Consider the following 14,236-nt stretch of genomic DNA (forward strand, 5'->3'; position numbering starts at 1 on the left):
CTCACCTGTTTTCTGAAGCTGGGCTGTGATTGGTTGTTACCTGAGACCTGAGCAACTGTTATGTCATCTTCAGTTGACAGCAAGTGGCAAAATGGCCGCCCCCTGAGATGGATAAAAACGGCTGGATTTTGCTGCTTAACTCATATTCCACAAATGTAATATTAATAAAATATTAATCAAAAATGTCATGTTTAGACTAGTGAGGTCACATATAACATATTATTGGCAATAATGTTTGTGGGGTTGACTTCCCCTTTAAATTAAAATATAACATCAAAATAAAGTTAAAAATTATTTGAAACAAAATTATTTTAAAAAATTGTCAAATGCGATTCATTTATATATATTTTATTTTGATTTTTTCTGTATTTTATGTTGTTTTTGTGTTCAAAACTTAATCCCTCGCATTTTGACTGCTGTGTAATCAATTAAAACCAAATGGACATCTGCTCTTGTGCTATATCACAGTTAAATCATATTTATGGAAAAGGACGATCACAAAAGTACAAAAAATGTGTTAAGTACAAATCGTGTATTTGAATCAATTCCCTTTAGAGTATTGAACAGCACGTGTGACCACCTGCACCGCGAGGATCATTGCCAGGCGCAATCCGGCTATGTTTTGGTTTCATGTTGCCGCCGCCGCCACATGTCAAAAGTCACTTAAGCCCCCCCCCGTACACACACACACACAACCTCCGCCCCCGACCCCACTACCTCCCATGCATGCATGTTGCCTCTCCACCATGACGTCACCGTGTCCTCAGGTGAATGCCCTTTTTCTTCTTCTTTACTGATGAGTGAATTGGAGCGTGTGGTGCTGTTGACTTAACGTTGTACTATATCTCTCTCTGACCCATGCTCTTTCTTGTACCTTAACTTTGGATCAGATTAACGAGGTAAGACCACTACTGTTTTGTTTTTTTAATCATGTAAAATGTACATTCGATGACAAATGGATGCACATGCACAACCAAAAGGGCATTTACCAAACCGAGTAACCCACCTCACCGTCACCCCCTCACACGCATTTTGATGGATGTGATGTGTGATGAATGTGTGTCGTGCCAAATGTGCTAGTATAAAGCTTTTGAAAGGAATACTCCCATGAAAAATGTCATGCTTTCCTCCGCCCACATTAGATGCCAAAAGCACACACAAAAAATTGAAATGTAGTTGATTCTATTTGTCTAATTCCCAAGTCACAGTTGGGCAAAGTACGAGCCCTATAATTCACCCAGTGTCTGCTGGTAGACAAAATGGCTGACTTCCTGTTCAATTTCAAGCATGAGTCCTTGAGACTTTTCCGTATATCCTGTCATCGACATCTCCACCGAATTTCATGTTGCTAAGTGAAACTGGGTTCGGGGACTGATTGGGGCCCATTTGAACAATTTCCCAGGTCAATCTCAGTCAAAGTACGTCAAAGTCTTGAATTCACCAGAAATACCTTCCTCTGGCCAAAGATGGCCGACTTCCTGTTCAATGTCGGACATTGGTCCTTGAGACTTTTTCGTATGGACATATCCACCTCATTTCACGCTGCAATGTGAAACCGTGTTTGAGGACTACATTTTCCAAAAATTCACCCACTTTACCACAGTGAATCCACAAAATGGTAGTTAAATGTAAAGCTGTGCTCTGGCCGCATTAGATGGCATAGGCAAGCAAGTGCTGCAATTTAGCAATCTGTCTAAGCTCAATTTTCCTGATTGTGGCTCATTTGAGTAATTTCCGTTCATCTATTTTATATCAAATTAAATATATCAATTCTTACAAATATTGTCTGTTTATTCCTCAGCTCAAATTGAGTTGCACAAAAAAATGTGGCTTATTTTTGTCTTAAAATAAATTCTACAGTTTAACAAGTTAAATAGACTGCCTGTCATCCATTTTGTGGAAACGGGTAAAATTATTTATTAGTCGCATTCGTACATTATTTTCTACTGTTTTAATTTAATTAAATTATTTAGTTTTATTTGTATAAATGTTGGAAATTAATTTTTTTAAATGTCATTCTTAAAAGGAATATTTCTTTAATTAAATAAAGCTCACATATTTATATTTAATATACTAATAAGAATATATATAATATATATTTATGTATTACATTTCAAAATTGTCAAAATTAAATAGATACATCTCAAAATTAAATTTAAAAAAAATTCACTTTTAAAATTTGGTTTACATGAATCGATCAATGTTCATCTGGTATTTCAGTTATTTAATATAAAGATATAAATACAGTATATAATTAACTTTAAAAAAAAACATAAACATGTGACCATCAAGCATCAAAAGTTCTATAACATTTTACACTTTCAATTCTCAATTTTTAAATTACCCATATTGTACAGCTACGGCATTCAGCCTCCACTCAATGATGGTCTCGCACATCTGTTACGCGTTGTACCTGTTTCTCTTTTGCATTCAAGGGCTTCCCAATGCCGCCATGTTTCACTCCTGCTGTTGTCTTCATTTGCAGCGCTTCTTCGAGGGACAGTCTGCGCCATGGGACTCGGCCAAGAAGGACGAGAACCGCATGAAGAACCGATACGGGAACATTATTGCATGTGTGTACCCCACAACTCCTTCCTCGCCCGTGATCCCCCCCACACACACACACACACACACACCAGCCGGCTGATTTATTGCAACCGGCTTTGCGATGCAGGATAAGAAACAAAAGAGTTTTATTATCAGCGCAGCCAAAGCAGCTTTGACCTTTCTGCTCCATGGTTACATATTTATCTTCCCGCTCTTGCTTTCAGCTACAATGCTTCTTAAATTTAGTAGATATTCCTACAAAAATGTACTTTATGAATCAAAATCAGCGGTGTTGTAACCAGTGATACAGGTAACGTGTTACTTCAAAATGTGTGCGTTTACAAGTAATGAGTAAATGGTTACTAAATAAATAACTATGTATTATAGAACATGTAAGGAAACTGTGGAAGTGTTCCAATTCACATTCCCTGAGGGGGAGTGACATGATTGTTTTCAGCGCATTGACTACTCCAGAAAGCACTGGAGGAAGCGGCCAAATAGATTTGCATTTTCAAGCTAGAAGTAGTCACTGATTTAAGTTTGCGTCAGCTAAAAACAAAAATATGAAGGTTTATTGCACATTCTGTGCTGTCTACAAAGGCATGTAGCTTCAATAACACACATAAAAAACATGGATGCATTAAAAAACATGGATGCATTTAATCTTAAAGAGAACGTCACACCAGATTGTGTGAGTTCAGGAGACCCCCAAATTTAATCGCTATATTTTTGTACACTGAAATGTTGACTTTTGCCAGTATGTCAAGAAAAAAAAAGCTACCATTATTTTAGATTTTATTTCAAATGTATTTCGTATTTTTATTTTTATTTATTTATTAGCAATCCATTTATGTTCAGTGAAAACCATATATATATATATATATATAACTTGTAATCTAATTTAGTTTTAAAATAAAGTAGTCATAGTTTAGTAGTAGTAGTAGTTTAGTTACTTTACAGACTACTTTATTATAAAAGTAACTAAATCAGATTACAATTAATTTACTATCTTGCTATCTTAATAAAATAGTCTGTAAAGTAACTCAATTAGACCATCAGTCAGTTACCTTTAAAAAAAGTAACTACAGGTTACGTGCTTTAAAAAATAACTTGGTTACTTCACAGAATACTTTATTTTAAAAGTAATGTACTATTAAAGTAACTTGTAATCTAATTTAATTACTTTAAAAATCAAGTAGTGTGTAAAGTAACTAAATTAGATTCCAAGTTACTTTAATAGTATCGAAGTTACTTTTAAAATAAAGTAATCCTTGAAGTAACTAAATTACGTTTTAAATCAAGTAATATTTACTACAAGTTACTGGTTCTAACATGGACATTAGGAGCATACAGCATACTAAAGAACACACCATTTAAAAGCCACATTTATATACATAAATATAATATTTCATATAGTGTGATAAATTGCAATATAAAATGCTAAATGCAAAATGCAAAAATGGATGGCTGCTCATGAAAAATAGTTGTCGAACCCTGCACACTGCACGACAGCTCAGTCGGTTTTGGCCACGTCGCTCATTGTACGCATAGAAGCAAACGGCTTCTGAATAAGAGGCAACTATGCTTACAAGCCTTAAAGAGTGACAGTCAGTCCTCCTACTCCTCCTCCTCCTCCTCCTCAGCATGTCGTGGCCTGGTTAATGTCATTAATTCCATGCTGCTTTCTTCTTCCTCTCTGCCTCTTTTTCCAGATGATCACTCGCGTGTCAGGCTGCAGGCCCTGGAGGGCGAACAGAGCTCCGATTACATTAATGCAAATTACGTTGATGTAAGTACACACGCGCACGCACACACCAGCCAGCGCCACCAACGCAAAAAGGTCACCGCGCTTCCTCTCGGGAGGGGGGGGGGGGGGGGGGGTTGGGTTGTGGGGGGGGGGCGAGAGGGTGCCAGTGCCGCCGTCGCAAGGGGGCCTGAGGGAGTGGGACTGGTCACACGCAAGCACACACACATTGTAGCGAGCTGCTGTATCAGTGTGTGCTTAAATTAAGAGCAATAAAGATCAGAGGGTGACAGCGCTCGTATTGAGAGAAAGTAGAGCAAACACATGCTAGGAAAAGAGCTTGATACTAAATAGGTGAAGGGAGGACCTCTATACCAAGGCTTTGATGCCAACTTAGAACCATTGCGGTACGACATTGTATGAAATGTACAGAATGCCTCCATTCTCTCTGATGCCACAAAATACCGCTAAATCCCTCTTATATAGGAATCGGTGTCAAGGAAGTATGTTGTAATGATGTATCTTGAAACAAGTTTTGTATGTCGAGGAGGGAGCCAAGTTATCCTGGGTTGTCACTGGAAATGTTATCATCACACATTTCATACATAATTGGTGTGCGGTTTCTGTGGCGACCAATCCTCTTTGTCAAGCATTATCTTTCCACTGAGAAGCAAACAGGTTAGTTTTTCCTTTTTTTGCTAAACCTTCACAAATCCTCCAATTTTGCTCACACAAGAAAGAAGGCTGCTCTTTGGCTTGTTCTTGCTGCTGCTGTTGTGAAAAGTAAAAAAAGCCAAAGAAACTGAAATTTGTATGACCTTGACACAAAAGCAGCTTCCTTTCCCAGAGTGCTGCAGCTGTTATGTGCACAATGTTAGCCGAGATATTCTTTTTTTTATTTCTTCTTTGTTTTATTGTTATATTTTTTATTATATTAATATTTTTCTTTTTAAATTGTATTATGTTTCATTTATTATTTATACATTACTTTTCTTTGTCGTGTCTTAATCAATGTACTGTAGGTGTGTTCACTGCATGTCTGCGCCACACTGCCCCTCAAAGGCCACAGTGTGCACAGCAGGGACAACAAGGCACACGCGCATTAACCGTGCGTTTAAAAAGATTAGCGCTGTCACAGGGAATTTGTGTTAACTCGGTAATAATTGCAAATTATTAAAACGGTGTTCCCTCGCTACTACGCATTTCAGCTATTGCGGATCCACTCGATCGCGGATTTTCATTTGTGACATTTGTAACCCAGTTTCTGGTTAAGGTAAGCCATTTTTAAGATTAAAAAGAAAAACCTCATCAGCAGCATTTGTATGCTAAAAGTTGATTACGTGTAACAAGTGTTTAGAAGGTTAGGAGCCATGTGGGGGTTCATAATATCTTAACAGAGGTGTAAATCTCCCCCAAAATAAAATAAAATATAAAAAGTGTCAACCTCTACTTCGCGGAAGTTTACTTACCGGAATGTATCACCAGTGAAAAGTGAAGGAACACTATTTCTAGTTATGTATATATTTTTTGTTTTCAGTTGTTCTATAGGGGATTTATATTTACAATATTATTTTATATGTAACATTTGTATTTTTAATATTATATTTTACATTTTATTTCTAGGTTTTTATTTTATTTTTTAGTTGCTTTTTGTATTTTATTCTGAAGTTGATATGCAATTTTGATATTTTGTAATGGTTTGATTAAATGTGGTTATATATTCAGTATTATTTATTTATATTATTATTATTTTTATTTGTTTTCTATCAAATTGAATTTGTATTTTTAATATTTTAATATTTAATATTAAATTTATTTTATTTTATTTGTGTTCACTTATTTTTAATGTACACTATCAGTCACGTTTGGACACTCAATAGCACTGCAAAGTGTGTTTAAACCTGTGACTGGCTGTGTATGTATTATTATTTTTATTTTTTTTCCTTTTATGCTTTTTTTTTTGTTTTGTATCTTTTCTCCTTATAACTTGACATCCACCGTGCAATTTGAACCACACAATCCCGCTGGCATCCCCTGCATTCTAAGCAACACTCCTATTTCAGCACTTAACGTGGACTCAAACGTCTCTTCGCGCCTTTTACGCCGCCTTAAAGTTGTTAAAAAGACACGTGAAGCGTGTTACGAAGCAGCCTAACCGGCTTATATGACCTGATTCCCCGCAAACGGCGCCATGAGGAAGACGGGCCGCTAATAGCCTGGTGATGTACCTGCCCCCGTGCGCTCATTTGTAATCTCTTGTTACGCCTTCCCCGCGTCAATTCATAATGCAAGGCGCACCTTCAATTATTTACCTTTGGCCGCTATTGGTTTTATGGTCCATTATGTTGCACCATACAAAGCCGGGGCCCACTTAAAGTCGACAACACGTGCATAATCAAGAGAGTGCCGACAGACGGCTAACGATGGTTTTTTGTTTTTTGTTACTCTTTATCTCATCAGAACGTGCCAATAAAAAGCCCGTGCGGGCAACGATCCCCGCTGCTTTTGTTATTGCGCGGAAGCCGCCAGATGATAATGATGATGGTCTTCACGAGGGCTCGGTAGTAAGCGAGTCAATGTAGCCCCAAACATGTCGAGTCATTAGGCTAAGAAACGGCATTCTCGCCCTGATTGTGTTTTAGCATGCGTAGTGGCAAATGCAAAAGCACTCACGGTAAATCAAGCACGTTGGTAATTATTGTGTTATGTTGAAAATGAAAAAGAAACATGTTTTTCAATAAATATGCTACTCATTAGCATTAGCAAACGCAACAATACAAAATTTTGCAGACTACATGAGACAACATTCTTATTTTAAGCAACGTTTGGGAAATTTACAGTAATCTTTTTCTTTTATTAAAGTGTAATTATTAGGGTGTTTACGGTAATTGTGTTTTCAACCTTTTCAGATTTTGCGGGATTTTCGGTAGTCTTGTTTAAGGTAGCGCAACTTTTATTAGGTTTATGGTAGTTGCATTCTAACCTTTTCAGCTTTTGGGGCATTTACGGTAGTCTTGTTTTAAGCGGTGAAACGATTATAAGATTGAACTCATTCACTGCCATTGACGGCTATAGACGTCAAAAATTCCTTTGAACTATTTCTATTAGTTTCATTTTTTTGAACTTTTGTTAAGAGTATGAAAACCTAGATTTTCTTTTTTATTGTACCTTTAGAACAGATATAAAATTTGTGATTAATCGATTAATTAATTGCTAATTAGCACCCCGGGTTTATTGAAAAAAAAGAAACCACGAGGGAGGGGGTGGGGGTTCAAGACCCAATCTGTGCTCCTTTAGGCGGAGCACAGTATGGACCTGGAAAAACACGTGCAAATAGCAACACAATGAGTTTTCGTAAATGTGTAACTTTTATGAAAGCTTTAAGGCATTCTTATCTCTGAGGGCTTTATTGAAGTCTTGTTTTAATCTGCACATGTTTTATAGGATTTAATTTCTTCAAGTTTTATGGGATTTACGGTAGGGTCTTTTTTTTCTTCTTTCTTTTTTTTTTAGCAGTGCTACTTTTACGGGAGTCGTGGCTGTCATCTTTTCACTTGTGCAAGTTTAATGGGAGTTAAAATAATTTTGTTTTAGCCAGGTGAACTTTTGGGGGAATTAAATGAGCCTTGTTTTAACATGTGCAACTCTTGGAGATTTACAGGAGTTTAACCTTCGCATCATGTGAGTAGACTTATTTTTACCTGCCTAACATTCCGTTAGTTTTATAAGATTTATGCACAATTTTTTTTAATGGAATTTAAAGTAGTCTTATTTTAAGTAGAACAACTTTTATGGGATTTACGGTAGTTGCATTGTGACCTTTTTAGCTTTTGGGGGATTTACAGTAGTTTTAACCTGTGTAATGTGTATGGGCTTTATGGTAGGCTTTTTTTTTTTTATGTGTGCAATAATCCCGTTTTAACCAGTCCAATTTTTATGAGATAAACACTACTCTTGTTTTAGCCAATGCAACTTTTGGGAGAATTTTCATGAATGTGAAACCTCTGGAGATTCACTGTAGTTTTATCTTTACATCATGTAAGGAAATTATGGTAGTCTTGTTTTAAGATGCTCAAATTAGCGGGATTCATGGTTGACTATTAATCTGTACAATTTTTGGAGATTATTGATAGTCTTATTTCAGATTCAAGACAGTCTTATTTTAACGAGTGCAACTCGACTGGAATTTACATGATGTAGTCGTTTTTTAACTTTTGCTGCTATTTGCGGCCGTCTTATTGAGACTCATCCCTCCAGCGTTTATTTGTAGCAAACGTGGGATGCATGTTACAGTTACAGTCGCGGCTTTGAAGCTCCCATTAGCGGCCATGTGCTAATTCAGTCAGAAAATACAAATAAAGGCCTGCGGGTGGACGTTGCTGCCTGCTGAACGTTTCAGACAGGCCGCGCTGATAACTGGCAAGAACGCGTAGCGATACTAAAAACAACATGTAAATGATCACAGCCACGAAAAAGACACAAACAACCACCGATCATGTTTTATTCCCTTTTATACGCATGATTTATTCCACTCTTGACCTTCTTCTTCTTCAGCGTCCATTTCCTCACCTGACAAGCGTCTATTGCGGCATTGCTGCCTGACAGGACGTCACATGAAAGCACAAACAAGATAAAGGAGTCATTAAAAATGGAGGAGAGCGAGAGAGGCATCCGTTTTGCGTCCGCGCGCGTTTGTCGGCGTCCAAGCTCAATTGAATATGAGGGAGGAAGGTGGCGATGATGATGATGATGGGGGAAGGAAGCCTTTAAGTCCTCCTGATGTTTTGTTTCCCGTCTGGCGTCTCTGGGGAGAAGACAAGGAATTGGGCAAGCGCAACTTGAAGGGATTAGCGTAATCCCGCAGACTGGAAGCCCGTTGTGAAGACGGATGCTGTTAGTCGTATCGCGGGGATTATCGACACTTTGGCGCCTCGCTACAGAGGTGTGCGTGCGTGCGCGCGTCACATTCATGATCGGTGTGTTGATGTCCACAAATAAAAAACACATTTTTCTTTCGTCTTTCGTTATTTTTGATGTGCCAACAGAGAATCCTTTTTCTTATGTTTCCTTTCTTTCATTTTTTTGCAGGGTTACCACAGGCCAAATCACTACATCGCCACTCAAGGTAAGAAGATGTTTGATTCAGGCCCGACTAGTGTGACGGGCTGTTTCAAAAATGGATGCATACTGTAAATGGGATGAGAGTGAAGTTTGTTGCCACAGGTTAAAAAGAGAAGAAAATAACCTGGCAGAGAGCACTTAAGATTCAGGCCCGACTCGTTGACGGCTTAAATGTTTTAAACATGGAAACAGAAAGTCACGGGATTTGAGTAAAGATTGATGTGGGGAGCATTTCAAGCTACAAGGAAAGAAAGTAACATTAACAGTAACTGCTTCAGGCCCGATTCATTTTCTGCCTAAACAGGCTGCTTTAGAAATCAAAACAGAAAATCATCAGGAAGTGCAGAAGCATTTTGACTTGAAAGGAAGACTATAACACATAACTATGGGCCCTTTTTGTTCAGGCCCGACTTGTCAGCTGTTTGAATAGGTTGTTCTTTTAAACTCATTCACTCCTAGCCCAGTTAAAATGGATCTTTCTATAGTTGTAAATGGCAGTGAATGGGTTAATAAAGAAAATCACGAACATAAATTAAGTATGATCTGGGATGATATGGGAACTTTTGATTCAGTCCCAGCTAGTGTGCTGCCTAAACAAGCAGTCTTGAAAATCCAAACATGAATTAAATGAGTAGTGAGGGAAATTTGGTGCTAAAAGGGGAAAAAATTAAACATGGCATGCTCCTGATCCAGGCTGAACTAGTTTGCTGCCTAAAGGGACTGTTTTTAAAATCACAACTTAAACAGGACATGGGTGAAGTTTGGTGCTGAAAAATATTGAACAAAATGAAAAAGAATATCATGGAAGAAGACATCTTTAAGTCGGGCCCGACCAGTGTGTTGCGTAAAAGAGCAGGTTTAAAAATAAATAACTGAAATTATCTGAGAAATGAAGATTGGTGCAGGAACAATCTGTAAAGGGGGGTGGGGGGCATGTCAGAAGCCACTTTTGATTCAGACCCGACTAAACAGGCTGCTGTATGAATTGAAACATAAAGTAAACAGGAAGTAAAGTCAACAAACTACAGTAAAAGGAAAAAATAGAAAATGGCAGAATCGACCTTTATTTCATACCCAACTAGTTTGCTAGAAGTGACAATAGGCCTAGTGAAAAAAATAAAAGGTAAACAGCAAGTAAGTGAAGTTTTCATGTGGGAACATTTTAGCGCAAAAATGGTAAATGGACTGAGCTTGTATCGTGCGTTCAGATGAAATGAACATGGCAGGAACTTTTTACTCAGGCCCAACAAGTTTGCTGCCTAAACGTGCTGTTTCTGAATTCAACCCAGATGTAAACAGCAAGTGAGTGTTTGATCCAGTTCAAGCTAATCTGCTTAAATGAACCTGACAGAAGGTACTTTCCATTCAGGCCCGGCTAGTTTGTTGCCTAAACGCTAATGTGTAAACAATGTAATAACATTGACATATCAACTTAATAATTTTCTTGTGGTTGTGTCTACACGTTTCCACCTTCATATCAAACAGGAATGCTGTGGCATGCATCGTCATGCTCCCTCTTCCATCTGTGTGGCAGGAGCAATTAATCGGGCTGCAGGATGATAAATAAATTGAAAAAAAAAGAAAAACCTCAATGGATTATCTGACATGTGCGAGCACATTTTGTCACTGTGTTCCTCCGGCCGGCGGATTTGCAAGGCGACGAGCACTTAGCCCCACCCTGGAGGTTAACGATTGACTGATGCTCAATCGTTAGCAATTTAGTGCCACACGAAGCCCGCTTGGGGTTGATTGCGTGCGTGAATGTTCATTGCGTACCCTTCTTTAATAATAAAAAATGATAAGTAAAAAATAAAAGAAAGGAAAGTGTGTGGCTGATTTTTTTGTATTTGTTGTTTAGCGAAGAGGAGGCCTTAATGCATTCACAAGCTGCTCAGGGGGGTGCTGGGAGTTGCATAATTAGCTGTTCATTAGCGCGGCGCCGCTACTCCTCAGCGTCTCAATTAAAGCCGAGCTTCTGTTTGTTCACCAGACGTGCACGCATCGCGCTGATTGTCCAGCCAAATACACGCACGTGATTAAGCCATCTCCTCGGGATCAATTTATCGATTATTTTTATTTTATTTTTTTATTGTTGAGAGGGCCGGCTAATCACGTGAAATGTTGTTGGCACGAGTGGTTTTCTGTCTAAACTGCTTGTTGTAGGAATCGAATGTGGGGGCATATTGAGCTGAAATAATAACAAATTGAGAATAGCATGGCACTTACTGTTGCCTAAATTGGTTGTTTAAAATTTGAAATTGTTACTGCTTCCTACTCCTTTTTTTTTTTTTCTTTTTTTTTACATGGTTATGGGTTATATTTTTATGTTTTATATGATTTTTAATATCTTTGAGTATAATTTTTTATTTTATTTTTATATACATATATGTGTGTTTGAGAAATACAATTCATTCATCCATTCATTCAAATGATGATTTTGATTCAGGCCATACTGGTATCAGGAAAGGCCCTGATACTGCATTAAAACAATGGTATCGCCATTGGAGAGTACTAACAAGTAAGGTGCCAATACCATTATTTCCGATATAGGACTTTGGATGCAGCATCTTGTGTCTTGCTCATGCAGGACATCCACTAATGTGTGACATGTTCACTGCATGCCGAGCCAAGATATCTTATTGGTCCTTGAATGCTCTAAACCAATGGCAGGACAGCTATTTCATGTTGAGAAAAAAACGTAGGTATCGGTACTGCAAAACAGGGGTATCGGTATTGGGGGCCAAAAAAAAACGGTATCAGAAGTTTTCATACTCTTGTTGCCAAATACGGCTGCATCGTTTAGTCATTGTTACAGTAATTGTATAATCATTCATAAAATTGGGTTAAAATTAATAGTATGTTGTGTACTGTAAAAAAAAAAGAAAAAAAAAGTTGATATTGATTTGTGTTGGTAATTTTTCTGCCACTAGATGGCATATTTGCATTTGTAAAACGGTGACAACTCAGTGCGTTTTTCTTTTCATATTAAGAGCTATCTAATCTTTAACATGACGTACCTTGTTAAATTCAGCACATTTTTAAAATTGTAAAATACAACTTTGACCCCATTGTCTACAAATTTATACATTATTATTCAATTTATTACTGCTAAATTTTGACGTGGATGTGCTTTCCAAGAAATGACACCCCTAGTTGTAAGTATAAAAATAACATGGCAGAAGCCACATTTAATTTAGGCTGCCTAAACGGGCTGTTTTAGAAATCAAAACTCAAAGTAAACAGATTGGTGCAAAAACATAAAAATAACATTTTTAATTGAAGTCCACCAGTTAAGTAAGCCCTTTTCACACTGCGTTTAGCAGGGAGTCTGTTGTCAAACCCGTTCATTGTAAATGTAGTGAGGGGCAGGAACATGGAATGGAACATTGCTAGGCGGCCAGGTACGGCGCAGTAAGATTGGCAACTAGGCACCTCGAATTGGAAAATCTATTAAATTGTAGAGGAGCACTTTTAATCTAGGTTAGACTAGTTTGCTGCCTAAATGGGATGCTGTAGAAATCAAAATGGAAACTAAACAGGACGCTGTTTAAGCCTAAAGAATAAAAATAACTTGGCAGACAACCTAGTGTACAAATAAAATCAGACATAAGGTAAACAGTTTGGAAGTGCAGTGCAGGAACATTTTGTCTTGAATAATACAAATAACATAAGTCAGACCCGACTAGTTTACTGCCGAAAGGGGCAGCTGTACAATAGAAATCAAAGGGGAAAGTAAGCATGAAGTGAGTGAATTTTGGTGCTGCAAAACGCATAGCACTTTTAATTCAGGCCCGACTAGTTCGCTGGTTTATTAGCCTTTTTTTCCCCACAACCCAAATATAAACATCTGTATTCTCCAGGAGAAAGACAGTAACCTCCTATTAGGAGGAAAAAACGGCGACCCTCTGAGATTAGGAGTCAGCCATTGGGCCAAACGGATGAAAAGTGACGACGAAACTCGAAACCAAATTTGGGCCAAGATGAGCGTCGCTCATTAGCTTGTGGGGCTATTGACGAGTCCCTCGGTGGCGCCAAGGTGACGACGACAGGTGCGGCAGCTGTCACGCCATTAAAAAGCCCTCGTGCCCGAGCTCACCCTCCTATTACGTATTTTGATGTATTTGCACTGCGGCACATTTACTCGCCACTGTAAACGTATCATTTCAAGCACAACGCCACCTTGTTTTTCTTTCGTTTGCATCGGGGACTCGTTTCTTCTATGGACCACGGTGAACAATCCCAAACTACGGTGGGCTTGACGTGTTGAAAAGAAAAAAAATCCCCAAAATCAACAACAAAAATTGAGCCAGTGATTCTCAAAGGGTGGCTCCCTCTAGTGGTATGTTAAAGAATCACTGCCAAAGTACCATTTTGTTTTTAGTGCATTTGCATTTAATCTTTAAGAAATGTTTTGCTTTAAACTTGTATTTATGTACATTTGTTATTTATGCTATACTTGCAAAAGTGATTTGCCCCCCAAAAAATTGGTTGTTCAAATAATTGTATAAATGGCCTCCCACGTGAATGAAACATCTTGGAAACGCTACATTCCGTCACCAGCGGAATACCGCGTGGCGTTCACAAGACTTGTCGATCCATGTTTGTGCCATACCAAAGAAACGCCACGCCGACCCTCACAACGGGAACGACGGCCCTCACAGTTGAGAGGAGCTTCAAACTTTGCAGACAAAGAAAAATAACCGCCGCTCTCACCTTGGCGTTCCCCAAGCGAGTGAGCGTTCAAACACTTGCGCTTCTTCCTCTTCAATCTCAGAGCGAGCGAGCAAGCGAGCGAGCGGCCCCTCGGCAAGGTTCTCCACTGAG

The 14,236-nt window shown here is 38.4% G+C and overlaps 1 protein-coding gene across 7 annotated transcripts in view; it reads left to right on the plus strand.

Annotated features, from left to right (window-relative positions):
• Positions 1-14,236, plus strand: part of LOC147180601 (receptor-type tyrosine-protein phosphatase mu) — a 212,088-nt gene that overhangs the window by 173,484 nt on the left and 24,368 nt on the right. For all 7 annotated transcript variants that reach the window (XM_086072904.1, XM_086072911.1, XM_086072893.1 and 4 more), the window contains 3 exons: positions 2,486-2,573; positions 4,260-4,336; positions 9,380-9,416. In XM_086072904.1, the coding sequence (XP_085929030.1) occupies positions 2,486-2,573; positions 4,260-4,336; positions 9,380-9,416 (202 nt within the window). The remainder of the gene's footprint in view (positions 1-2,485; positions 2,574-4,259; positions 4,337-9,379; positions 9,417-14,236) is intronic.

Source organism: Leptonotus elevatus, chromosome 1 (assembly GCF_054856555.1).
Source record: "Leptonotus elevatus isolate MCC_2025b chromosome 1, RoL_Lele_1.0, whole genome shotgun sequence".
NCBI classification, from domain to species: Eukaryota; Metazoa; Chordata; class Actinopteri; order Syngnathiformes; family Syngnathidae; genus Leptonotus; species Leptonotus elevatus.